At 54.9% G+C, this 24,098-nt stretch overlaps 1 protein-coding gene across 5 annotated transcripts; it reads left to right on the forward strand.

The window, feature by feature from the left end:
- Nucleotides 1–19: 19 nt before the first annotated feature.
- LIPE (lipase E, hormone sensitive type) lies at nucleotides 20–19,091 on the forward strand. 5 transcript variants are annotated; one of them, XM_036275825.1, is made up of 11 exons: nucleotides 2,355–2,453; nucleotides 2,757–2,946; nucleotides 10,528–11,063; nucleotides 13,156–13,246; nucleotides 13,358–13,503; nucleotides 13,682–13,867; nucleotides 14,070–14,364; nucleotides 15,138–15,365; nucleotides 15,588–15,764; nucleotides 17,741–18,162; nucleotides 18,529–18,753. In XM_036275825.1, the coding sequence occupies exons 2-11, from the start codon at nucleotides 2,823–2,825 to the stop codon at nucleotides 18,751–18,753; spliced, it is 2,430 nt and encodes an 809-aa protein (XP_036131718.1). In that variant the 5' UTR covers nucleotides 2,355–2,453; nucleotides 2,757–2,822. The 5 variants fall into 5 exon arrangements, with proteins under 5 accessions (XP_036131717.1, XP_036131718.1, XP_036131719.1 ...); XM_036275828.1 differs by lacking the exon at nucleotides 2,355–2,453 and adding an exon at nucleotides 6,547–6,649 and having other exon boundaries at nucleotides 2,842–2,946; nucleotides 18,529–19,091; XM_036275824.1 differs by lacking the exons at nucleotides 2,355–2,453; nucleotides 2,757–2,946 and adding an exon at nucleotides 20–893 and having other exon boundaries at nucleotides 18,529–19,091.
- The last annotated feature ends 5,007 nt before the right edge of the window (nucleotides 19,092–24,098 follow it).

Raw genomic sequence — 24,098 nt, forward strand, 5'->3', positions numbered from 1 at the left:
TGGGTGGGGGGCCAGAAGCATGAAGCCTGGGAGATTAACGTCTCCTATGAGGGAATTAACCACGGTGGAGCCAGTTTCTGAGGCAGTACCTAGACCTGACCGGGAACCTGAGCCACACCAGATACCTATTACCCAGCCGGACCTTGGCCCAGAAAAGACAACCACAGCACAGCCAGCATCTAAGATTCAGCAGGGACCCAATACCCAACAGGAGCCTGCTTCTCAGCAAAGACCCCTCACTCAGCAGGAGCCCCTTGCCCAACATGAAGCTGAATCTCAGCAGGAAACTAGAGCCCAACAAAAATCTGCTTTACAGCAGGAACTCCTTGCCCCACAGCAATCACCTCCCATCCAACGGGTGCTCCCCACTCAACAGGGAGCTGCCTCACAGCAGGGTCCTGAGCCAGAAAAAGAATCTAGAACTCAACAGGAGCCAGAATTGGGAGCAGGATGTGTAGCTCAGCCAGGACCTGGCCCAGTAGAGCCACCTCTAGCTCAACAAGAAGCTGGATCAACATCTTGGGCCCAAACTCAATCTATGTCCCAACAGAACATAGGACAGTCAGACCCTGTAGTCCAGCAAAGAGCTCCAGTCAAATCCCAGAAGGCATCTTTGAACAAGTTGGGATTTCTATCAAAACTTCACAAACTATCCATACAGCGACCAGCCTCAGAGTGGAAGACATTTCGTGAGCAGGTCACAGATTGTGACTTAGATTCAGGGTATCCATCCAAGGCTGATTCACCAGCCATGAGGAGTGGAACAGTGGCCCAGGGGATGAAGTTGGACTTCAAGGGGAAACCTGGTTATGAAGTCATGTCAGGATATGGTGGGACATCAGCCCAAGGGAAGAAAACCAGCAACCAGAATCGCAGACGCTACTGGGACACAGGTAAGTTGATCCTGGAGAATGGGAGTCTCCCAGGGACAGTTATTCATCCCACCAAGAAGTAGTTGAGAGCTGCCAGTATGTCAGGTCAGCTCAGGGGATCCCTCAACAGTCCTGTGAAACAAAGATCAACAGCCCCATTTGATAGATGAGGAAGCCCAGGCCTGGAGATGTAAAAGATCTGACTCGAGGTGGGCAGTAGGAAAGTGGCCAGTCCAGGATCCAAAGCCAACATCTGACTTCTTCCCAGGCACCAGGCTGCCTTCCTTCGATGAATTTTGGGTAAATCCATCGAACACCAAAGAAGCTTACCAGTATTCATCCATTCCTCCCCAAACCCATTGAAGCACAATTTAGGGGCAGACAATGGGGTGTACACCAGAGACACAAGGCTGAATGAGGCCCCTTACCCTCAGGGAGTTTCCATCCAGACTAGGCCAAAACCGATGCCTTAGCAATCCTTGAGCTCTGGGGGTTGTCCCTCCGCAGCAGGACACATGCTCTCCTCCCTAGAGGAGTCCCAGTCTAGCCAGGCACGAAGGCCTTATGGGTTGTGTTCTGGAAGGGAGAGCCTAGGAGAGGGGCCATGGGGTCTGCCAAGTCCCAGACAAGGTCGAAGCTAGAGGAAGGGAGAGTTGGGGGTAGTGGGAGGGGAGAGTGATGGCCACCAGCCCTCCCTCCCCCCCTCTGCAGCAGGCAGTGGTGCCCCTGGGTGCCGGTTCCAGCTCCCATCCCCCTTCTCTAGGCTCCAAAGCCCTGCCAGGCAGAAGCAGGCATCGAGCTTTCTCCCTGGAATGAGGAGTTACTTGTTGAAGTAGCTGGAGGGGGAAAAAACATGCAGCCCCACTCCGGAAGCGGAGGGTGCTGCCAGGCGGCCTAGTCCAAGGGCCAGCAATGGTGGTCCCAACGCTGAGGCCCCTCCCGCCCGGGAGGACTGGCTCGTCCCTCTCAGGGTTGAGAAAGTAATTGGTGTCTCTCAGTGCCCTGGCTGGTTGTAGGCCTTGGGGGGATGGGATGGAGGGGTGGGAAGAAATAAAAGGGTTCCGGGTGTTTTTCCGGCGCTGAGGATGAGGATGTTTCTCTGGGCCTCCGAAACCGCGGGAGCGACCAGTCCGCCTCTCTTGAAGCACCTGAGCCGTGTGCTCATGCGCGAGCTGAAGGTGTGCTCATGCGCGAGCCTCGAGCCTCCTCTGTTTCCCGCCTTTTCCCAGGCGCGCGCCACTTCCTCCAACACCGCTCGTCTTGGAGCTAGTACGCAGGCGCCGAGTATTCTCTCTGCCCCCTCCTTCCCACTCCCGGGGGAGGAGAGAAGGCAGAGAAAAGAGCCACGAGAAACTGAGCAAAAGAGAACTAGGAGGCAGTGGGCAGGGAGAAGGAGGAGCTTCCTCCTCCAATGGCACGCAGGCAGAGCCACGCCTCCTGTGCTGGCGTCCCGCCCCGACTTTGAAGGGCCAGAGGACCCGGCCCGCCCCCTGCCTCGCGGCGGAGGCTCCGCTTGGCACCCCGCTCTCCCCTTCCAGCGGGCGAGCCGGGTGGCGCTCTAGGGGATCCTTACATGGGAAGGTGAGTGGGAAGACAAGGCTGAGAACCAACGTTATAAGGTCCAGGCTTCTGTGCTAGGGTGACAACCTTGAGACGCCCCACTAGACTTGACTGAAGGACGCTTTTCGCCGCCTCCAGGGCCACATTTTTGTTGGTCGCCGGTCTTTTAATGCGTATGAGGGGGCGGGGCCAGCCCTTAGGCGCTGGCAGTTGTGGGCGGGGCCCGGCGGTGGAGTGAGGTTCTAATAGCTCGGGGGGCGGGACCCAGAGTGGAGCAAGCCCATGATTGGGTGATATGGGGGCCCGGCGGTGGTGTGTAAACAGGATTGGCCCTCGGGGCGGGGCACAGCGGCTGGAATTGGTTCCCGCGCGGGGAACTGAAGAGAATTGATGGAGTCGGCGTCAGCCGGGGAAGTGGGGCTCGCCGGGTCCCCTGGGGCCCCGGCCTCGAAGAAGGACAGAATGAGATCCAACAGCCGTAGCCGCAGGCAATGGCGAAAAATCAAGGCCAAAGGTGAGCGCGCGGGGGCGGCAACAGCCCGGAAGGAACCTTGGACATCCTACGGGAAACTGGGGACTCAGTGGGCTGACCCACCGCCTCGAGAAGTAGGGGGGGTGCCTGGACTGGCCCATTGCCGCCCTGCGGGGGGATGCGAGGATGATGTGAGAGCCGAATATACCCCCCAGCATAGAGACTACCGGACGCCCCACTACTGTCTTGGGAGGAGAGTCCCGAATGAGTCTTCTGGACCAGAGTTCCCGCTCTGGCTCTGTACTCGCAGTGTGACCTTAGGCAACTCCTGCCCTCAGTGTTTCCCACCTGGGAAATAGTTCAAGCGCCGATTTTCAGGTCTCAGGCACTCTTGGAAGAAAGAGGTTTATAAGTTGTTGCCAAAGAGGAATTTTAGGGGTGAGTCAGAGAAAGGTAGGAGGAAGGGGTGCCCCAGAGTGGGAAATGCCAGGGGGCCAGTACAGCTCAAAACAGACCCGTGCTCCCATCCTTCATTCATTCAGTCTACTCATCCATTTCCTGTCAGCCCACCTGCTTCAGCCCTGCTCCCCTGGGGCCTATCTTCCTGACCCCACTCCTAGGACTAGGGGTTCCTGGGTTGGTTTCCAACTGCCACACCCTCCCTCAGGAGAAGGGAGGGTTGTCACCTGGGTTCCAAAGGTATCACATTATTTACTGAAAGATAGCCCAGTGGAGATAATGCAAGCCTCAGGGAGAGGCTGGCATTAAGCCCTTGCTTGGTTTTGAATATTTGTCAATTCAAGTGAGGACCTGTGGGAGGTTCCTGTACAGTTAAGAAACTGACATAGTCCCTGGGCCCCAGAGACCCCAAATTCTGCATTGTACATCCCTGTCAAGGATAGACCTGGAATGGGCTCCAGATGCACATGCAGGCTCAGACAGGCTCAGACTGGTGCCCAAGGGCATTCATTGTCACAAGGCAAGACAGCATCACAAGCAGGACAGAGTGTCCAAAGGCAGTACAGACCATGGTTAAGTACATGGGCACTGGAGACCTGGTTCCTCGGGCTATGTGGGAATGGGCAACAGCCTCCTTCCTTCCCTGCCTTAACATTTTGAGCTAAAAAAAGGACATAGTAATAAGAGTGTCTGACTTGTAGGGCTGTTGTGAGGTTTGAATGAATGCAGTGTGTTTGGCGCTGGCACACAGCAAACCCGCAAGAGGAGTGGAGGTTACCCTCCATTAGACCCCAAGCTCCCTAAGTGTCTGCCTTGTTTACCCTGCATTTCCAGAGCCTGCTATGCCAGGCACATAGGCACTTAAATATTTATTGAATTAATAACTAAAGGAATGCATGAACTATAACACTGGGACAATAATAATCGTGCCACACTTAGGATTGTCATGAGGAGTCAGAATCCTCTTGGGCAGGGCTTCCTATACAGGGCTGAGCCAGTCCTCACAAATCCATGGGCCCACCTACTCACAAAGGTTCATTCCCCCAAGCTCTGAGATTTACCTCTCATTTCCTGAGGCCCTGCCCTAGTGCCAGGTCTCAGTTGGGTGAATCAGACTCCACCTCTGCCCAAGGGCATCCAGGCTTGTTGGTGCAGTCCTAGTCATCAATTTGATCTTACCAGTAACCTGATGACAACCATAGTGTCATTATGATCACCTTATTTCCCAGATGATGACACTGTGGCTCTAAGGGGCAAGGTCACATTAGCTTCCTTATCTGGCCAGTGAGGGTAGAAACATGGCTACCCCCAGCCTCCTGAGGGCAGGGAGTGTGTACGCTCAGAATTACTGTGTGCCCTAGCCTTGATTCACACAAATTCGTTCAGCAGACATTCACTGAACACTTATTTGGGCAAGGCCTGGGTTCTCAGTGGTGAGGACAGACTCACATTAGAACTGTAGACGCAGACATTAATCAAATAATCCCCAAAGCAGATATAATTATAAACTGTGATAAATGCAAGAAGGAAATTCCTAAAAAAATGTAAGGGAGGCTTCCCAAGGAGGTGACATTGGACCCAAGGATGAGCTAGTGTTGACCGCTGGGCAAGGGGGGCAGGGAGGGCAGAGGGGACAGAATGAGCAAAGACCTTGAGGCCCAAGGCAGCTGCATATTACAGCACCAAGGGAGCTCAGCGAGGGAGGGGAGGAAGAGAGGAGGCTGGGCAGGCAGGGAGCCCAGATGGTCCCTGGTTTAGGAGACCATGTCCAGGATGTGGGGCTTTACCCTGAGAGCAGGGGTTGGGCTGTTGAAGGGTTGGGAGTGTGTGACCAGATTTATGTTTTAGAAAGATCCTCTGGCTGCTAAGCGGAGCAGAGATTGAAAGGGGCAAAATCAGAGGCACATAAAGAGTTGTTACAGTCATCCAAATTTGGAAGCATTAGGGGTGGGGGAGAAGGACCAGGTTCCAGAGTTTTCTAGAGGGTAGAATAGACAGGACTTGGACATGGATTGGATAGGGATAGGAGGTGGCCAGGATGATTCCCTGCATTCTGGCTTGAGCAAATGGGGAGAGATTTTCACACCACACAAACACACACACCAAGATATGCACAGATATCTCCCTGGCCCTGGTCGGGGTCATGCGGGAGGCAACCCAGTGAATGTTTCTCTCTCTCTCTCTCTCTCTCTCTCTCTCTCTCCCCCCCCTCCCACTCTATCTGAAGATGAATGGAAAAATATCCTCAAATGAGGATTTTAAAAAAGATATTAAAAAGTAAAAATAAAAAGATATGCACAAATATCAAAATATATATCCATACTCATACAAACACATGCCCAAACAATCTCACAGGCTGAGGAAAACAGACAGATACACTCACAGGCTGAGAAACACACATAGGCCATGATACATGCATAAAAACATGCCTTCAGACATACCAAGAAACAGAAAAAGATTGAGAAAAAATGTCAACACTCCCACCCACAAACAGAGGCCAGGACAAACACTAGCCATGACCTGAACCTATGTACATACATGCATGCATGTGAACCTCAGACACACACACACCTGACTACCCAGAAAGCACACAGCTGAGGCATGACAGAGAGAAGGAGCAACACTCAGATATGCCATCCTTGCTGGTTGTGACACCCTAGGCAGCATGTCACTGCTTTGGGTCTTTTTCTTCATATGCTGAAAGGGGTGATAATAGTCCTTACCTCATGCTTCCTGGGGAGGATGAAATGAGTTACTTCACAGAAAGCACATAGAGATCAGTGTCTGGCACACTACAGTCTGTCCTTAGGGCATTGTTTGCTCTTTTGTGGGAACACTCAGAGAACTGGCTGCACTTGCTGGCCCCCCTCTTGCACCTGTGTCCAGGCATTTCCCCTTCAGAAGCCCTTACCCCTCCAGGCCCCAGACCTCACCCTTCCTCCATCCTCCCCCCACTTCCTTCCCCATCCCCTGCTCAGTCCCCAGGGGCCAAAATCCAGGCCTGATTCAGCTGCCCAATAATGGCTCTATAGGGCAAAGGGCTGGTGCCCAGGCCAAGGGGCCCATCAGCCCTACCTCTGCTCCAGTCTCGCCCATGGCCCTGGTGGGCCTGCCCCTGCCCCAGTGCCCTCTGCCTGGGATTCTTGGTGAGTTTCTGGCAATCTCAACATCTCTTCCTGCCAGCTCCACCCAGCCTCGCCTCCATGGGAGCTGCCTGGACTAGGGCGAAGAGCAGGGCCCTGGAGTCATGAGAGCCTGGGATCCAGCCTCTTCCCAAATGTTTTATGTAAGTCACCGTTCTTGTCCAGGTCTTCTGTGTCCTCATCTGCAATAAAGAGCCCTACCGCATAGATGGGAAGTAAATAATAATGGCTTTATAAAGTGGGAAACCACAGTTGGGCAATAAATACCACACACTGGCCATACGCCAGGCACTGTGCAAGGGGTTCGGGTACAGCAATAAAACAAAGTCCCTGCCACCAGGGAGCTTATAAACTAATGAAGGAGACAAAGAGCAAACACATAAATAGTTAGTTGTATAGTATGTTAAACAGCATTCCATGCCACACAGGAAAATGACCCAGTCCACACCTCAGTGAGACCATTGAGAACCACCAAGCAGACAGCTTTAGAAAAGGCTGCCTGGGGGGCAGGCAGGATGGCCAAGTACAGTTTCCATCCAGAGGAAACCAGGCTCATCCAGGATCACCTGGTGAGTGGCTGGGGCCAGTGTTCTGTTGTCATAGCCACCAAGTTTAGAGCTACCTCCAAAGGCCTCTATCCATCTGTCTTTTGTCTGCCCAGAGGAGGGGTGGTCCTCTCTGAAGCTCCCATCCATCCCCTCTTTCCACTGTGACTCTTCAGGCTTCTTTTCTGCTTCAAATATTTGCTGAGCACCTACTCTTGACTAGGCCCCATGATGGGCCTGCCCCCATGGGGATGGCATTTCAGGGGGAGAGACAAGGATTCACCTCCAGCCAAGCAAATGACAGAGGCCTCAGGGCCTTTCATTTCCACTAAACCCTTACAAGACCCTGTACCTAATTTTGTATTTGTGATTTTATATTCTTTTTCCTAAATAGCGCCACCTCCGCACGTATAAGCTTCACGGCTCTTAGAAGCTCCAGGGTTCTGTGAAGCCTGGTTCTTCCCTTGGGCGGGGGGGTGGACAGATAATAAACATGTATAATTGCAAATATGTAAAATTCTAGAAGAACAACTTAAGTATGTCGGCAGTAAACAGTGCTGGGCAGCATACCTCCTATTGGGATGAGCAGTTAGGGAATGCTTCTTCAAGGAGGTGACAAGCTGAGGACTCAGGGGCAAGAAAGAGCTGGCCAGGCAAGAAGCATGTGGATTAACATAGGTAAAGTGTCTCTCAGCCTTGCTTTCCCCATATATGAGGTGGAGAGAACAGTCAGAGCAGGATGGGCTGTGAAGGGTAAGCAGCACATACAGCCCTGGCTGGTTTGGCTCAGTGGTTAGAGCGTCGGCCTGCGGTCCTCGGTTGCAGTTTGTCCCCAGCCCTGGTTGGGTCATGCGGGTGGTAACCACTCGATATGTCCCTTTCTCTCTCCCCCCACTCTATCTGAACAAAAAATGGAAAAGTGTCCTCGGGTGAGGATAAAAAAATTAAATTAAAAAAAAGTAGCACGTATAGGTGCCCAGTATAGGAACACCACACCATGGGACCTGTGGCTCAGGCCCCTAGCTGAGCTTGGCCCTATCCTTAATCTGCTTTTGTCCTCCCAGGAGGGACAGGCAGGGCTGGCTACCCCCTCTCTTTCCCTAACAGCTGGGGCTGGCTGTGCCAGGGCCAGCCTGGGGGGATGGGGGTGGCAGGAGCTGAGATCACAGGGCCTTTGCTCCCTGAATCCACCCTGGAGAGGGAGGGCAGCCTGGCTGGGTGAGAGGGCACAGTTTGTTCAGGACTGGGGCTAAGACTCCTGGGTCCAAAGGGGGCTGGGATCCTGGACTCCTGGGTCTGAGGGAATAGGGGGCTCGGGGGCCTGGACTTCTGGTCTGAGGGAGGAAGGAGCTGGGGGCCTGGACCCTTGGGTCTGAGGGAGGCGGGGGCTGGGTACTCCTGAGGTGGGGGGTGATCTAAAGCAGAATTGAACTGGGGTGGGAGCAGACAGGGGGCAGGGAGTTGAGCTCCAGGCTCTGTTTATTGCACGTGGATCTCACTATCCCTTGTGGGTGGGAGGTGGCTTGGTGGCCACACCCTGGACAGGCTGTGCCCCTCCCCTGGTTTATCGCCCCAGGCACAAGCCACATTCCCACAGTTCAGCAGCCAATCCTAGCCTGGTGCAAGTTCTGAAGAGGCCTAGAGGGGTGAGTGCGCAGCCAGCTGAGAAACAGGAATGACCCTGAGAGACAGGAATGACCACTGGCAAACCCCAGGGCCTAGAAAAAAGAGAGTACAACCTTCTTCTGGGAAGAGCAGGGGGCCTTCAACCCAGGAGCCAGGCAAGGTGCTGGGTGGGCTGCAAGAGGGAAGTCTCTCTGGAGCAGAGGGCATCCCCACCAAGGGGGACCCTCAAGTGTGGGGAGTCAGGTCTAATCCAGTTTCTGAGGGCCAGAGCTAGAGACCCAGCCTCCAGAGCCCCGGGAGGGAGACACAACTCTGGACCTGAGTTTGAACTCTGTTCTAATGCTTTTTTTTTTTTCTTCTGTATTGATTTTAGAAGGAGAGGAAGGGAGAGGGAGAGACAGAAACATCATTGAGATGTGGGGATCAGGCCCACAACCTGGGCATGTGCCCTGACCGGGAATCAAATCGACTCTTGGTGCATGGGCCGATGCTCAACCACTGAGCCATACCGGCCGGGCTTTTTTTTGAGAGAGAAAGGAAGGAAGAAAAACATTAGTTTGTTGTTCCACTTTTTTTTTTTTTTTATCCTCACCCGAGGCTATTTTTCCATTTTTTGTACAGATAGAGTGGGAGGGAGAGAGAGAAACATCGACGTGAAGGGACACATCGAGTGGCTGCCACCCGCACGACCAACCAGGGCCGGGGACAAACTGCAACCGAGGTACGCGCCCTTAACGGGAACTGAACCCGGGTCTCTCTGTACCGCAGGCCGACGCTCCAACCGCTGAGCCAAACTGGCCAGGGCTTGTTCCACTTATTTATGCATTGATTGGTTGCTTCTTATATGTGCCCTGACCAGGGATCAAACTCACAACCTTGGCATATCAGGACAATGCTCTAACCAACTGAGCTACCCAGCCAGGATGCTCTACCGCTTTTAATGCATCCTTCAGCTCCTTAACACCTCTGAGCCTCAGTTTCCTCTCCTGTATAATGGGATGCTACCACTAATAGCTGAACGTGAACCGAGGCAGTGTGGGTCTCAGAGAGTTATCAGTGACAAATGAACAAATACACAGAAAGCTCTTAACGGTCTGGCACAGAGTGAGCTCAAGGGCAATGGCAGCGATGAATACGGGTACTGCTGTTCCAGGCAGGGGAGCAGAGCTGGCCCATACAGTCTAAGCCAAGTAGATAGGCCCAAGGGCCAGGGGACCCAGCTGTGAGAGGAGTGAGATGGAGTTTGGGGACCGCACAGAGGAACAGGGAAGGAGCTAGAGGGGTTCCACAGCCAGACTTGAGTGGCCAGGAAGGGGCAAGAGTGACTTCAGTTTTAGTAAGGCATCCCGGGGCCCCACCAAGTGGATGGGAATGGGTGGGCTATGGGATGAACTCTCCCAAATATTGGAGGGGAGGGTCCTGGGGCCTGAGAAGGAGGTGGGGTGGGGGCCTGAACTCCTGGGTCCCGAGAGGGAACCAGCTGGAATCCGTACAGAACCTAGAAGGTATCCTGGACCCAGGACAGTAAATGGAGACGCATGCCTGAGTTCTTGGTCCCTGAAAGGAGTAGGAAGACTCCTGGGTATAGGAGATGCTGGAGCAAGGGAACCAAGAGGAGAGAGCAGGGACACCTAGGGAAGGACAGGCTGAGGGTTCTAACTCCTGGTTCCTGAGGAGGAAGAAAGGATCTAGGTACCTAGATGCCACCTTTGGATCTAAAGGTGGAGGCTGGGTTCTGACGCCTGGGTCTGAGGGAGGAAGGGGATAGAGCCTGGACTCCTGGAGCCTGGAGCTCCAGCTGACCAAGGAGTGATCCAACTCTGCTTAATGAGCCTCTCCCCTGCCCGCAGCCTCACAGCTCATGCGCAGCATGGACATACGCACGATGACACAGTCACTGGTGACTCTGGCGGAGGACAACATGGCCTTCTTCTCCAGCCAGGGTCCTGGGGAAACAGCACGGCGGCTGTCAAATGTCTTTTTGGGTATTCGGGAGCAGGTGGTGGGGCTAGAGCCAACCCTGGGCCGCCTGCTGGGTGTGGCACACCTCTTTGACCTGGATGCAGAGACGCCAGCCAATGGGTACCGCAGCCTGGTGCACACAGCTCGCTGCTGCATGGCGCACCTGCTGCACAAATCTCGCTACGTGGCCTCCAACCGCCGCAGCATCTTCTTCCGTGCCAGCCACAACCTGGCTGAACTCGAGGCCTACCTGGCCGCCCTCACCCAGCTCCGAGCTCTGGCCTACTACGCCCAGCGCCTGCTGGCCACAAACCGGCCAGGGGGCCTCTTCTTCGAGGGTGACGAGGGGCTCACCGCAGACTTCCTGCGCGAGTATGTCACTCTGCACAAGGGCTGTTTCTACGGCCGCTGCCTAGGCTTTCAGGTGAGCCACCTGCCCAGCCCTGGGCCCACAGTGAGGCACCTGGCGGCCCCTGATCTGGCCCAGTAGCGTAGTACAGTAACAGCAAGGGTTATGGATTCAGAAAACTGTGGATACAGAAAGGGGAAGCTACCTGGGGCCCAGACAGCTACATGGGACCCTCAAACGTGGCCCCAGGCTGGGTCCACCATGTAGCCACACATCTTTCATTTGCATAGCTTTTCTCACTGTTCTCTATGGCCCCATACTCAGGAGATCCATCCACTCTTATGTTACCTGTCTGGCCCCTGAGATCATTTGAGACCCCCAGGAGGATAGTCAGTATTGTTCTTGACGGCTCATTTGTGAGAACACACCCAGTTTAGTCATCCCACTGGGGGCCTGGGAGGGACGAGGAAGGGTATGAGCTCCATTTTACAGAGGTTCAAGGGGAGCCCCCCACAAGCTGCTCAGCTGGACCCAGGTCTGCCGGAGCTTTCTGATTCACCTAAGGAGCTGCAAAGTCAGGATTTTCAGGTTGGGGGTAGGGCAAAGGAACAGATCCGAGTTGGTGACAGTGAGGAAAACCTGAGCTCGAGGCCTCTCCTCCCTGGACTAGGACCCTGACTTCTGTCTGCTGCAGTCCTTCTTCTTCCCTCTGCTCACCCCAAACCACCCTCAGGGAGACAGCTCATCTCAGCACTAAGGGAGGCAGCCTGGAGGCCTTCAGATTCATAGGAAAAGTAGTTTGTAGACTCAGAGAATTGGCGGGGTGGGGGCCTTGGGGCACCAGGTTCAGAGCAGAGGCCCACCTGCCCCTGTCTGAGTCAGTGCCAGCTCCCCTGGTCCCCAGCCACATCAGGGAACCCCACCAGGAGTATCTGAAGCTGTGTCACCTTGTAGCCCCCTTCAGACCCTCTCAAGGCCTCCCCAACTCAGTGACAGCTGAGCTTGGCAGTCTCTCAGCCTCTGTTCCCCATTTCCCTGTCGGGCAGCCTATCTTCAGTGACGCAACCTGGGTGTACCTGGGAACTTCCCCTCACCTAAACTGAACCCACAAATATTGATCAGCTCAGCTGGGCCAGCCAGCTCCTCCCTATGTCCTGGCTGTGACCTTCAAGTCATGGGAGAGAGATCCTGGGGCCACTTGAGCCAGCATCCAGCCACAGTGGCCAAGCACCACTGTGCTCTCTGGCCCGCTGGGCTCCTGGCCAGGGGGAGGGCCATGCATAACAGCTACTCAGGGCCCTGCCGTGCTATGTTGCAGGACAGCCTCCCGCTGTAAAATGTCAGCCCCATTAGAGCAAGAGGTCTCTTTTGTCTGGGTCTTGCTCTGCCCCTGCTCCAGCCCAGTGCCTAGCGCTCAGTATTTGCCAAATGAACAGAAGAACCCTACTGGCCCTGTGCCTACCTCCTGTGGCTTTTCCCCTCTGATCTTGTCTCCCTGTCACCTGTCTTCCCTGAGTCGCCTGGCTTCTCTCTCAGATGCTGTTTCCCCATTTGGCTGTCTTTCTGCCTCGATCTCTGGCCTTATCTCTGACCGTCTCCCATCTGTCTTCCTGTTGACCTGTATCTGGTCCCCATTGCTATCCGCACCTCATCTCTGTCCTCGCTGACTTTCAGGAAATCCTTGCATCATCTTACTCCCAGTTCACAATCCTCCAGTGGCTCCACCCCACATCTGGAATACGTCTAAATTCCTCAGGCCCTGTGTGAGCCCACCGCTTCTCTGACTGCATCCTGGCCTCCCTGCCCCCACTCACCCTGCTTCAGCCACACTGGCCCCAGGTTTCCTTAGCCATGCCAAGCAAGCCTGCCCCATAGCCTTTGCACTTGCCATGCCCCCTGCAAGGAACAGCCTTCCCTCACTTCATTTGGGTCCCTCGAGTCCCCTGGAGACCATCTAAAGCTAACCCCTAGTCATCATTCCGTGTTCCCTCCACCTGCTGTCTTTTCAAAGCATTGGTCCCCACTTGACATCACATGGTGTGTTCCTAGAGCAGCGCCTGGCTCGAGAGGAGCTCAGTATATGTTTGCTGAATGACAGTGTCTGCCCCTCACTTCTGCCTGTCCCTGGTCCTCCTGGGCAATGGGTGACAGCAGCATCTCTCCACAGTTCACGCCCGCCATCAGGCCATTCCTGCAGACCATCTCCATCGGGCTGGTGTCCTTTGGGGAGCACTACAAACGCAATGAAACCGGCCTCAGTGAGTCCAGGCCAGCAGGCCCTGTCTGCACCACCCCTGCCCTCCCACCCCCCCCATCCCTGCCCCCACAGCCTGACCCACTGGGCTCCCTGACACCCTCCCGACCCGCAGGTGTGACCGCCAGCTCCCTCTTCACCAGCGGCCGCTTTGCCATCGACCCAGAGCTGCGTGGGGCCGAGTTTGAGCGGATCACTCAGAACCTGGACGTGCACTTCTGGAAAGCCTTCTGGAATATCACCGAGATCGAGGTGCTATCAGTGAGTGTGGGGCCTGACGGGGCCCAAATCTGTTATAAGACCAGGACACTGGGGCCCAGAGACCCATCCCAGGCTACATCAGGTCTCTGCAGGGTTCCAGTCCCAGGGATGGCACATAAGGGAAAAGCGGGGGCTCAAGCCGCCCATCCCCAGTGCCCTTTCTGTTCCCTCCCACCAGTCTCTAGCAAACATGGCATCGGCGACCGTGAGGGTGAGCCGCCTACTCAGCCTGCCACCGGAGGCCTTAGAAATGCCACTGACTGCTGACCCCAAACTCACGGTCACCATCTCCCCTCCCTCAGCCCACACGGGCCCTGCGCCAGTCCTCGTCAGGCTCATCTCCTACGACCTGCGTGAAGGACAGGTAGGGCCCCTGCCTCGGCCGGGACCAGGCCCAGAGTGAGGGGCACAGGCAGCACCCCCCCTCACCCAGATGCCCTCCTTCCCTCCACGCTGTCTTGACTCTCACTGCTCACACCTGCGCCCTCCTGTCTGAGTACATCCCCTTGGTGGGCGGAGGCCCAGGCAGCCCCAGCTTCACCCGCCTCCTTCTCCCTCACCCCCAGGACAGTGAGGATCTCAACAGCCTGGTGAAGTCCGAGGGTCCGAGGGCCCTGGAGCTTTGGCCACGCCCCCAGCAGGCACCCCGCTCTCCGTACCTGGTCGTGCACATCCACGGCGGTGGCTTTGTGGCCCAGACCTCCAAGTCCCACGAACCCTACCTCAAGACCTGGGCTCAGGAGCTGGGTGTCCCCATCCTCTCCATCGACTACTCCCTGGCCCCAGAGGCCCCCTTCCCGCGTGCACTGGAGGAGTGCTTCTACGCCTACTGCTGGGCCATCAAGAACTGTGCCCTCCTCGGTGAGCCCAGCCCTCACTGCTACTCGCTGTTCCTGTCCCAGCCTGCTTCACCCCCAGCCCACACCGCAGGGGAGCGAGCCAGCTTGTTTCTCAAGCCTCAGTCTTCACCCCCTGCCTCCCCTTCCGTCTCCTACCACCCAGCTCTCTGCCATCTGGCCACCCCTCACTGCCCATTCCTCCATCTCCGCCTCAGCACTCGCCCCATTGCCCTACTGCTCACCCAGCCTTCCATCAACCACTTCCTCCTCTGCCTCCTGCTCCCATTCCAACCCTGACACTCCAGCTCCCCACCTCCCCCGTGGAAGTCTCCTCTGACCTTTTCTTTCCTCTTCCTGTTCCCCTTGATGTCTCCAGCCCATGGTTCCAGCTCTTCTGACATTCCACTTCCAACATCTTAGGAGGCACAGAGCAGGGTGGAACTGTGCCCTCTGCCACAGGGCCATAGCCCCTGGTCAAACTGAACCCTGGCTTCCAATTCCCGGCCTCAGATGCCCTCCCACTCCTCCCATCCCTGCCCATCCTCCTTGCTTCCAGCCTCCAGCCTCACAGCTTCCTGATCTCTGGGCCTCCCCATGTCTTGAGTCCGCCTGATTCTCTGGTCACTGTCCTTCAAATGGGTCCAAATCCCTGCCTCAGTTTACCAGTCTCTAAACCTGCAGTTGGCTCGACCTTGGGGTTGAGGCCCGCACACCCCACCTCTAAGAGCCCAGTGCTCCCAGCCCAGAGCCTGAGTTCCTCCCTACCAAGCATGACCAAGCCCCCCTCCAAACCAGGCTCAACGTGCGAGCGGATATGCCTCGCAGGGGACAGCGCAGGTGGGAACCTCTGCTTCACCGTCTCCCTTCGGGCAGCGGACTACGGGGTGCGGGTCCCAGACGGCATCATGGCAGCCTATCCAGCTACAATGCTGCAGCCCACCGCCTCTCCCTCCCGCCTGCTGAGCCTCATGGACCCCCTGCTGCCCCTCAGCGTGCTTTCCAAGTGTGTCAGTGCCTATGCTGGTAAGGCCCAGAGCTGGGAGCTAGGGGGCCAGGATGCCTGGGGCCTACAGGGACAGGGGCTAAAGCCCAATCTCCTGGGTCTGAGGAGAGGAATCTAAGACTCCCATTTAACTGATCAGCTATTCTTGGATCCCTGGGGACATAGATTCCTGAAGCTCTGGGTGTTGAGACTGGGCCCAGAAAGAGAAGAGACCAACCTAGTCCCCCACATACACTCCGCAGGTGGGGAGGCAGAAGACCACTCCGACTCAGACCAGAAGGCACTGGGCATGATGGGGCTGGTTCGGCGGGACACAGCCCTGCTCTTACGGGACCTCCGCCTGGGAGCCTCCTCGTGGCTCAACTCCTTCCTGGAGCTGAGTGGGCACAAGTCCCACCAGAACTCAGTGCCCATGGCAGGTAAGTGAAGCCCTCCTCACACACCCATGCAGCATTCCCAGGAGGAATAGCCTGGCACCCCACAAGTCCTGAGGGGGGAAGGGGCTGTGCCCTGGGGCACTCAGGGAAACAGAGATCACCCTCCCGGTTCTGCCCCATATCTGTCCTGGGTACCATAAAGCCTGGAAATTCAAGGACTTCTTGCCCTCCGGGTCATCTCAGTCCCAGGTACGATAGGATTTAACTTTCCAAACAGCCTTTCCCAGAAAGGCACCCTAGTATGTGACTTAGAAGGCCTGCCCAGATGGGCTCTCAGGTGGGAGTCCAGCCCTCCTAGATTCTTTCAGGCTTTTAACGCAGGCACACGGGGTATTATCCCTGCTGCAGGAGCTAACCTAGGAGGTTGCGGCAGGGAGATTAGCAAACGGGATGAACCTCAGGAAGTGGAGAAGACTCCCAGCCTTGAGTGGGTGGTGGGACCCTCAGGGCCCAAAGTCACTTCCATCCAGGGACCCATTTCTTCTCACCTTTCTTTAACTTTTTAAGGATTTTAAAGCACAACCAATTCAACTTATTTTCTATCTCTTGCAAATCAACAGTATTTTCTGAGTAATAGGAATTGCATGTTCAAATATATATGAATATTCAGAAAATTATTCCAATTAGTTTTATTTTAAATTAAATTTTTGATATTGGGATATTCAAATGGATGCAGATAAATACACACAAAAACAAATGGGCTTTAAATTTTAGGTACATGGACCATTGAACACTGGGGGTTTTCTTACAGGATAAAGGTGACAGGTGCTCTGTACACACACCACCAGTCTAACTCCCTACTGTACCAGATGCTTGCTGGGTGACATGAGCCTTGCTTTGCTCCTCTGTGAAATGGGTATAGTAAGAGTACCTGCCTCATAAGGTTTTCATAAGAATTGCATGCACACATTCATGTCAAGCACCCAGTACAATACTTACTGGTACACAATAGGTGCTCTTAGAGGATGCTGGAACCCCTGACTAGGGTACCCTGGGTCACAGAGCACTTACGCAGTTATTTTCATACCTTGCTTTCTGCCTTCATGGATTTTTTTTTTTTTAATCCTCACCTGAGGACATTTTTCTATTTTTTGTTCAGATAGAGTGGGAGGGGGAGAGAGAGAGAAACATCGATGTGAAAGGGACACATCAAGTGGCTGCCACCCGCACAACCCAACCAGGGCCGGGGACAAACTGCAACCGAGGTACATGCCCTTAGCGGGAACTGAACCTGGGTCTCTCTGGACTATAGGCCGACTCTCCCAACTGCTGAGCCAAACTGGCCAGGGCTGCCTTCATGGATTTATAAAGACAAGCTAGGGAAGAAAGAAAAATAAAAAAAATAAAAAAATAAAATAAAATAAAAAAAAAAAATATATATATATATACACACACACACACACACACACGTTTGGGATCCCTGGGAATCTAATATGCCCCCAAGACTTTGTAGACTCCTTTAGAGTCATGTGCACCTGCTCCTTGCTCCACTTTGATCCATTCATATGCTCTGTGTCAAATAGCCATTAAAGGATGGCTGGGCCTCATGCTGGGCCAGGAGGCTGCTGGAACAGAGTGCCAGGCCTGCTAATAAAACAGCAGAACCTAATTCAATATCTTATCCCACTGAATCCTCAGCACCTCCTGTGAGGAAACAGACTCCCAGAAGTAGTGACTTGCTCTTAACCTTCCCAGTCACCACACATACACCTCCACTAGAACATAGCTCCACCTCCAAGACCACGTGCGTGACTCCTCCCACCTGCCCCTTGCAGTTGCAGCCTGGGCACCTAGAGCTCCACTCCGCCCCAAGGAGGGTGTCTGGGGGACACTCCAGGTCTCGAAGCCTTAGGATGCAGCTCCTCCTCCAGAGGCCCCTGCCCCTCCCCTGACCTTCCCTGCCAGCCACCCACACACACAGCCAACACAGCCAGCCCCTGACCCTGCTCCTCTTGCAGAGCCAATGCGGCGCAGCGTGTCTGAAGCAGCACTGACCAAGCCTGAGGACCCACTGGGCACAGACCCCCTCAAGAACCTGACACTGAGTGACCTGAGTGTCAGAGACAACTCCGAGACATCAGGCACCTCTGAGCTGTCGCTGTCAGCAGAGACACTTGGCCCCTCCACACCATCAGATGTCAACTTCTTACCCCGGCCTGAGGATGCATCAGAAGAGCTTGAGGCCCAAGATGAGCTGCCTACCGAGACCAGATTCCGGCGCATTGATGCCTCTTTCCCGGAGGGCTTCCACCCAAGGCGCTCAAGCCAAGGCCCCACGCGGATGCCCATCTACTCATCGCCCATCGCCAAGAACCCCTTCATGTCACCACTGCTGGCACCTGAGAGCATGCTGCAGAGCCTGCCACCTGTGCACATCGTGGTGCGTGCCAGACAGGGACCAGTGGGAGGGGTGGGTGGGATGCCAGTGCACGTGGAGAAAGACAGCTCCTGGGAGTGGGGAGGGTTGTGCCACAAGGAAGGAATGCCTGGCAATGGGAGAATGGGAGGCAGGGCTCCCATTTTCTTTTGCCATCTTGTTGAGCGCCATGGGGCTGTGAGGCAGCCCCAGGGCTTGGAGAGTCAGGGAAAGGGAAGAGACAGTGGATCCTGGGGGAAGGAAGAAGCAGCAGAGGCCAAAGGGCTTGGTTATCCCTAATGTCTCCCTCCTCTGTTGCACCCTTGTACACATGTCCCACCCCCTTGGCTCATGCACCCGCCCCTGTGCCTCACCCTCATTGTCCCGCAGGCGTGCGCGCTGGACCCTATGTTGGACGACTCCGTCATGTTCGCACGGCGGCTGCGCAGCCTGGGAAAGCCCGTGACGCTGCGCGTGGTGGAGGACCTGCCGCACGGCTTCCTGAGCCTGGCGTCGCTGTGCCGGGAGACGCGGCAGGCAGCTGCGCTGTGTGTGGAGCGAATCCGCCAGATCCTCACTCTGCCCAACACCGCTGCGCCGGCCACGCCTGTCTGAGCCTCCGACCAGAACCAGGCCGCACGTGTACTTCGTGTCCTTCCGGGCTGGGAGGTGGGGGTGACACTAAAGGCCTCTTGTTCCCATCTGCGTCCCCTCGGTGGCCTAGTGAACACTGAATATGCTCCGAGAGGAGGGCCGATGGGAGGGAGCGGGATGTGCCTTAAATTGGGGGATGATAAGGGAGGGCCAGGAAGTGAGACCCTGGACTGGGGTCAGGGGCCCAGGCAAACCAGTCTGAGACAGCTGGACCAGCACTCTCCACTGCCCTGCAGCCGGTGCAGGGGGCCTGGCCTACCTGCAGGTTAGTTTGTAAATAAAAGTACTTGATTAGTTTGGCCTCTCTCAAACGGGGGGTGAGGTTGTCCATCTGGGGCAGCATGGGACTCAGCTGCTGGGATTGAGAAACCTAGGTTGATGGCTGAGGGCCCAGCTTCGGGTTTCCGAAGGAGGGACTGAACTCCGCATATCACAGACCCACTTCCCCCACAGACTTAATCCAGGTATAGCACCAAAGGATTTTGTGTTCTTAGGTACTACCCTTTGCCAACCCAACCCTACCACCCACCAGAAGGGAACCAAACCCCATAGAGAACTGCAGCAAAGCTAATGAGACACCAGAAACAAACTGGTCGCCCAAAATCTGGAAGCCCCAGCTCTGCCCACCTGTGACAGTCTCCCTCAGCCAAGATTCTGTGGCCCTGGGTTTGGAGCAGATGGTTTCAATACACAGCCTGGGGGATTGATGCAAACACAGGCTGTCAGCCCCCACAAGGGCTCCACCTATAGTAGTCAGAGAGGGCTTCACGGAGGAGGTGATCCAAGCTTGACCTTAAAGGATGAGCACAAGTTGGCTAAGCAAAAGAAACATGCAAGGTTAGAGCCAGTGGACAGTGATCAAGGCTTCTGCATGGTCAGAAAGTCAGGTGCAAAGTGGAGAGTGACCCAAAGGACCTGGCGTAGTCAACTGGAGCAAATCCTGAATTTGGACTATAACTGTAGGGCAGGGAGAGCCAAGAAGGGCTTTGGGCAGGGGAAGGCCAGGATCAGATCATGGCACTGAAGAGCCTGCTGGGACCTTGAGGGATAGGCTAAAAGGGGCAAGCATGGCCCAGCCGGTGTGGCTCAGTGGATTGAACATCATCCCATGGACTGAGAGGTCTCAGTTCAATTCCCGCTCAGGGCACGTGCCAGGGTTTCGGACTCAATCCCCAGTAAGGGGGCATGCAGGAGGCAGCCAGTTGATGTTTCTCTCTCACATCCATGTTTCTATCCTCTCTAAAAAATCAATTAAGGGAGGAAGGGTGGGCAAGAATGGAGTCATGGAAGCAAAGGAAGAGGATCAAGCCAGGGAAGGCAAGACCTGAACAGGAGCAACGGGCAGGGAGCGGGAGTAGGGGTGGAGCAGATTCCAGAGCCATAACTTAGGCTGAATGAATAGGACTTAAGGGTAGGGCAGAGGCAACAGGACAGTAAGGAGACTGCCATGAAACTCAGGTCTGGCCAGGGGAGTAGGTGGACAGTTAGGCTGTCTCTCCTGGGAGGAGGCTCAGGTGTGTACGAGGGAGGTGGGGGCTGAGGAGGGCTGTTTTGCACACAGATCAAAAGGTCTTAGTGAGACCATCCAGGAGGCAGGAGAGTGGGCTGGGTGCTCACTTCTGACTGGAGCTGAGGGACTAGAACCTCTCACGGAAGAGATGGCAGGTGGGATAAACAGAGAACTAGGACAGACACGGAGAGCCCTGAGGACCAGGGCCCCCAGTAAAGAGCAGGCAGTGAAAAGTGAGCCCTGGAGGGTCCTAAGGAGTAGCTGGAGAGGGAAGAAGCTGACCAGGAAAGGAGGATACAAGCAAATGAAATGTTAGGCGAGAGGGAGGGGTCTGTGTCAGGTGAGAACCCAGATGTTATCCTCAGGCCTGAGGAATGAGCAGGTGGGTCCCCTGTGACCTTGTACAGGGCTGCTGCAGGGCCATGGGAGGTGGGCAGCCAGTTGTGGAGGGTTGAAGAGGGAGTTGGTGGTAAGGGATTGAGCTGGTGGGTACAAGTCTTTAGCTGTAAAAGGGATGAAAGCTAACCCTGACCAGATTGGCTCAACGGTTGTGTTGGTCAGCAGATGGAAAGATCATGGGTTGGGTTTGATTCCTGGTAAAGGGCATGTACGTGGGCTGCAGGTTCCATCCCCTGCCCCAGTCCGGGTTGTATAGGAGGCAACCAATCGATGTGTCTCTCTCACATCAATGTTCTCTCTCTCTCTCTCTCTCTCTCTCTCTCTCCCTCACCTTCCCTTTTTTCCACTCTATATAAAAATCAATGGGCCCTGGCCGGTTTGGCTCAGCGGTTAGAGCGTCAGCCTGCGGTCCGGAGAGACCTGGGTTCGGTTCCCGCTAAGGGCACGTACTTCGGTTGCAGTTTGTCCCCGGCCCTGGTTGGTTGTGCGGGTGGCAGCCACTCGATGTGTCCCTTTCACGTCGATGTTTCTCTCTCTCTCTCTCTCTCTCCCTCCCACTCTATCTGTACAAAAAAAAAAAAAATCAGTAAAGGAAAAAAAAAAAAAAAAAAAATCAATGGGAAGCCCGGCCAGGGTGGCTCAGCGGTTGAGCATCAACCGATGCACCAAGAGGTCACCGATTCTATTCCCAGTCAGGGCACAAGCCCAGGTTGTGGGCCCAATCCCCAGTGAGGGGCGTGCAGAAAGCACCAATCGATGTTCTCTCTCATCAATGTTTCTATCTCTCCTTCTCCCTCTCTCGCTCTAATATCAATAAAGAAAAAAAATTTTTTTAATCAATGGAAAAATATCCTCAGGTAAGGATTTTAAAAAAAGAGATGAAAGCTAATTCAAGGGAGTTTGATGCAGGGTGTGTGTGTGTGTATGGAGGAGTGTAATTAGAGATAATGGAATATATTTTAATGCTGCCAGGGAAGGGAGAGACAGAAGATGCAGAAACACAAGAAAGCACAGTTTCCTGACGAGATGGGGAGAGGAGGACCCTCACATCAGAGTCCCTCATTCACCCAACAAGTGATTTCTGAGTCAGACCCCGTGATGGGTGAGGGAGCCATAGCCCAGAACTCTCCCTGAAGGTCCAGGCCTATTGGCCTAGGTCACAGTTGCCCTTGCCCTACCTCTTGTTCATCTCTGCCCAAAGAGTCATCACCACCAACCTGCTCTTCTGTCCTGTCCCCACCCCAGGGATGGCTTCATCATCCCCCAGGCCCCCAGGCCAGAGGACTGGGTCTTGCCCTGGACATCCCCTGACCCCCACAGCCCATCAAGCCCTATATTCTGTTCTTTCTGCCTCCTGCTTTGTCACTTCAGCCTCTGGCCTAATCCAGGCTCCATCCTCTCCTGCCTGGGTCCCTGCCCAATCCACCTTCTGGGAAACTGGTTTCCAGTCTTATTCCTCCGGTTTTGACTCTAGCTGTGACTCAGCCCTCCCATGCTCTACACCAGTGGTTCTCAACCTTCCTGAGGCGGCAGCCCTTTAATACAGTTCCTCATGTTGTATGTGGGCGGATCTGCATGTGGGCGGACCCGCCTGGAGACGGATAGAGGAGCGGAGCAGTGTCTCGGTTCCTAAGACCATCAGAAATATGTTTTCTGACGGTCTTAGGAGACCCCTGTGAAAGGGTAGTTCGACCCCCCAAAGAGGCCGCGACCCACAGGTTGAGAACCACTACTCTACACCCTTCTGTGGCTTCCTAATACCTACCCCTTGCCCCCCAAACAAAGTCTAAGCTCCTCAGCCTGGCCTCTGCCCACCTCTTCATCCTCTTCCAGCCTGACCAGCCTTCTGCCTGAGCACCTACAGACAGTAATATTCTTGCACGCCTCCCTGTCTTTGCTCATGCTGAAATGCCCTTCCCACAGGCTCACCTGCACCCTTGCTTGGTACCTCCTGCTCCTCCAAGATCCAGCTCCAATGGCCCCTCCTCTGGAAACCCTTTCCTGACTGCCAAACCCAAAAAGACTCTTCTGGGCTCCCCTGCCTCTGCACAACCCTGCCCATCAATGTATGAGTCCTCTTATCTGACCCAGGCTTGACTCACCTTGGTCTGCACCATAGCCCAGCACGAGGCCCAGCACACCCGAAGCCTCCGGAACTGTTTAAGTAATGGATGGGTGATGGTGTGAATGAATGAACAAATGTGAGGGCTTATATGAGGAAATGAGTGAGGAAGAGAATTAATGAGAGTAGGAAGGACTGAACGAACCGGTGGGCCGGGCAGGTGAGGTGTAGACGGGATTCAGGTTTAGGGTGGAGGAATGGAGTGGACGGATGAATATGAGACTTGACATCTCGGATTCAGTTTCTCCAACAAAGCAAAATGGGTGGTCGCCTAGCTAAGCTCCCCGCTCCGCCTCAAGCCTCACCAAGCCCACCGTTTCCCGCCTGAGCGGGGTCCAGAATTCCAACACTGCGCGACTGGAAAGGGCTTACCCCGCGGGACCCACAAACTCTGTTCCCTCACCACCCAGCTCCAGCTTCTGCGGAGCCCACGACCGGGACTGGCGTCTTCGAGAGCCTATCGCTCTCCGACTTAGACCGTGGGTCCCGCCTACTAAGGGACGCGCCCTGAGTGGCCCAGGCTAATAGGAGGGGGAGTGTCTATTGGCTGGATGATAGTGATTGACATCACGGGTAGCTTATCACAGCTAAACTCCGGAGGCAACTCCTGTGTCAGATCCGCCTCTGGAAAAAACAGAAGCCGAGAGATAGTTGTGAGCGTGTTCGATTGCAGTAGAGTCGTCTGTGGGGTTTCTGGCTGCACGTACCTGGGCTGTTTGCTGGCCTGACTCTGGGTCCTAAGGAAGGATGGGGACTTGAGAGTCCTGACTCCTTGGTCCTGAGGAGGAGGCCGGGAGGAGTAACTAGGAGCCTAGACTTCTGGGTCAGGGAGAGGAGGAGGAGGAGGGTGAGAGCTTGGACCCCTGGATCTTGAGGGGGGAGGGAACTAGAAACCTGAAAGGTTGGAGTCTAGGGACGGGGAGTCACCGGCCTGCCCATGGATGACAGATTTGAAATTCGGTATTTTATGTGGCTATTTGTGGGATGAGCCAGGCCTTGTCCCCAGGCAAGAGTTCTGGGTTCTGAGGTGGGGCTAGACTAGAGATGTCCAGGAAGAAGCTTAGGAGAGGCTCTGGCCTCAATATGTCCTTTCCTTGTTCCCAAAAGGGAAGCCAGGGGCAGAGTGATGTCTGCAAAAGGAACCCAGAGTGAGAGGAGACTTGAAACTCACCTGGAGACAAAGAGAAAAGCATAGATATCAACGGAGAGATTAAAATATTGAAAATAATAATAGAGCTCTCTCGTATGGAGTTTATTGTGGCCCGGGTTCTGTGC

Source organism: Molossus molossus, unplaced genomic scaffold (assembly GCF_014108415.1).
Source record: "Molossus molossus isolate mMolMol1 unplaced genomic scaffold, mMolMol1.p scaffold_m16_p_21, whole genome shotgun sequence".
Lineage (NCBI taxonomy): Eukaryota > Metazoa > Chordata > Mammalia > Chiroptera > Molossidae > Molossus > Molossus molossus.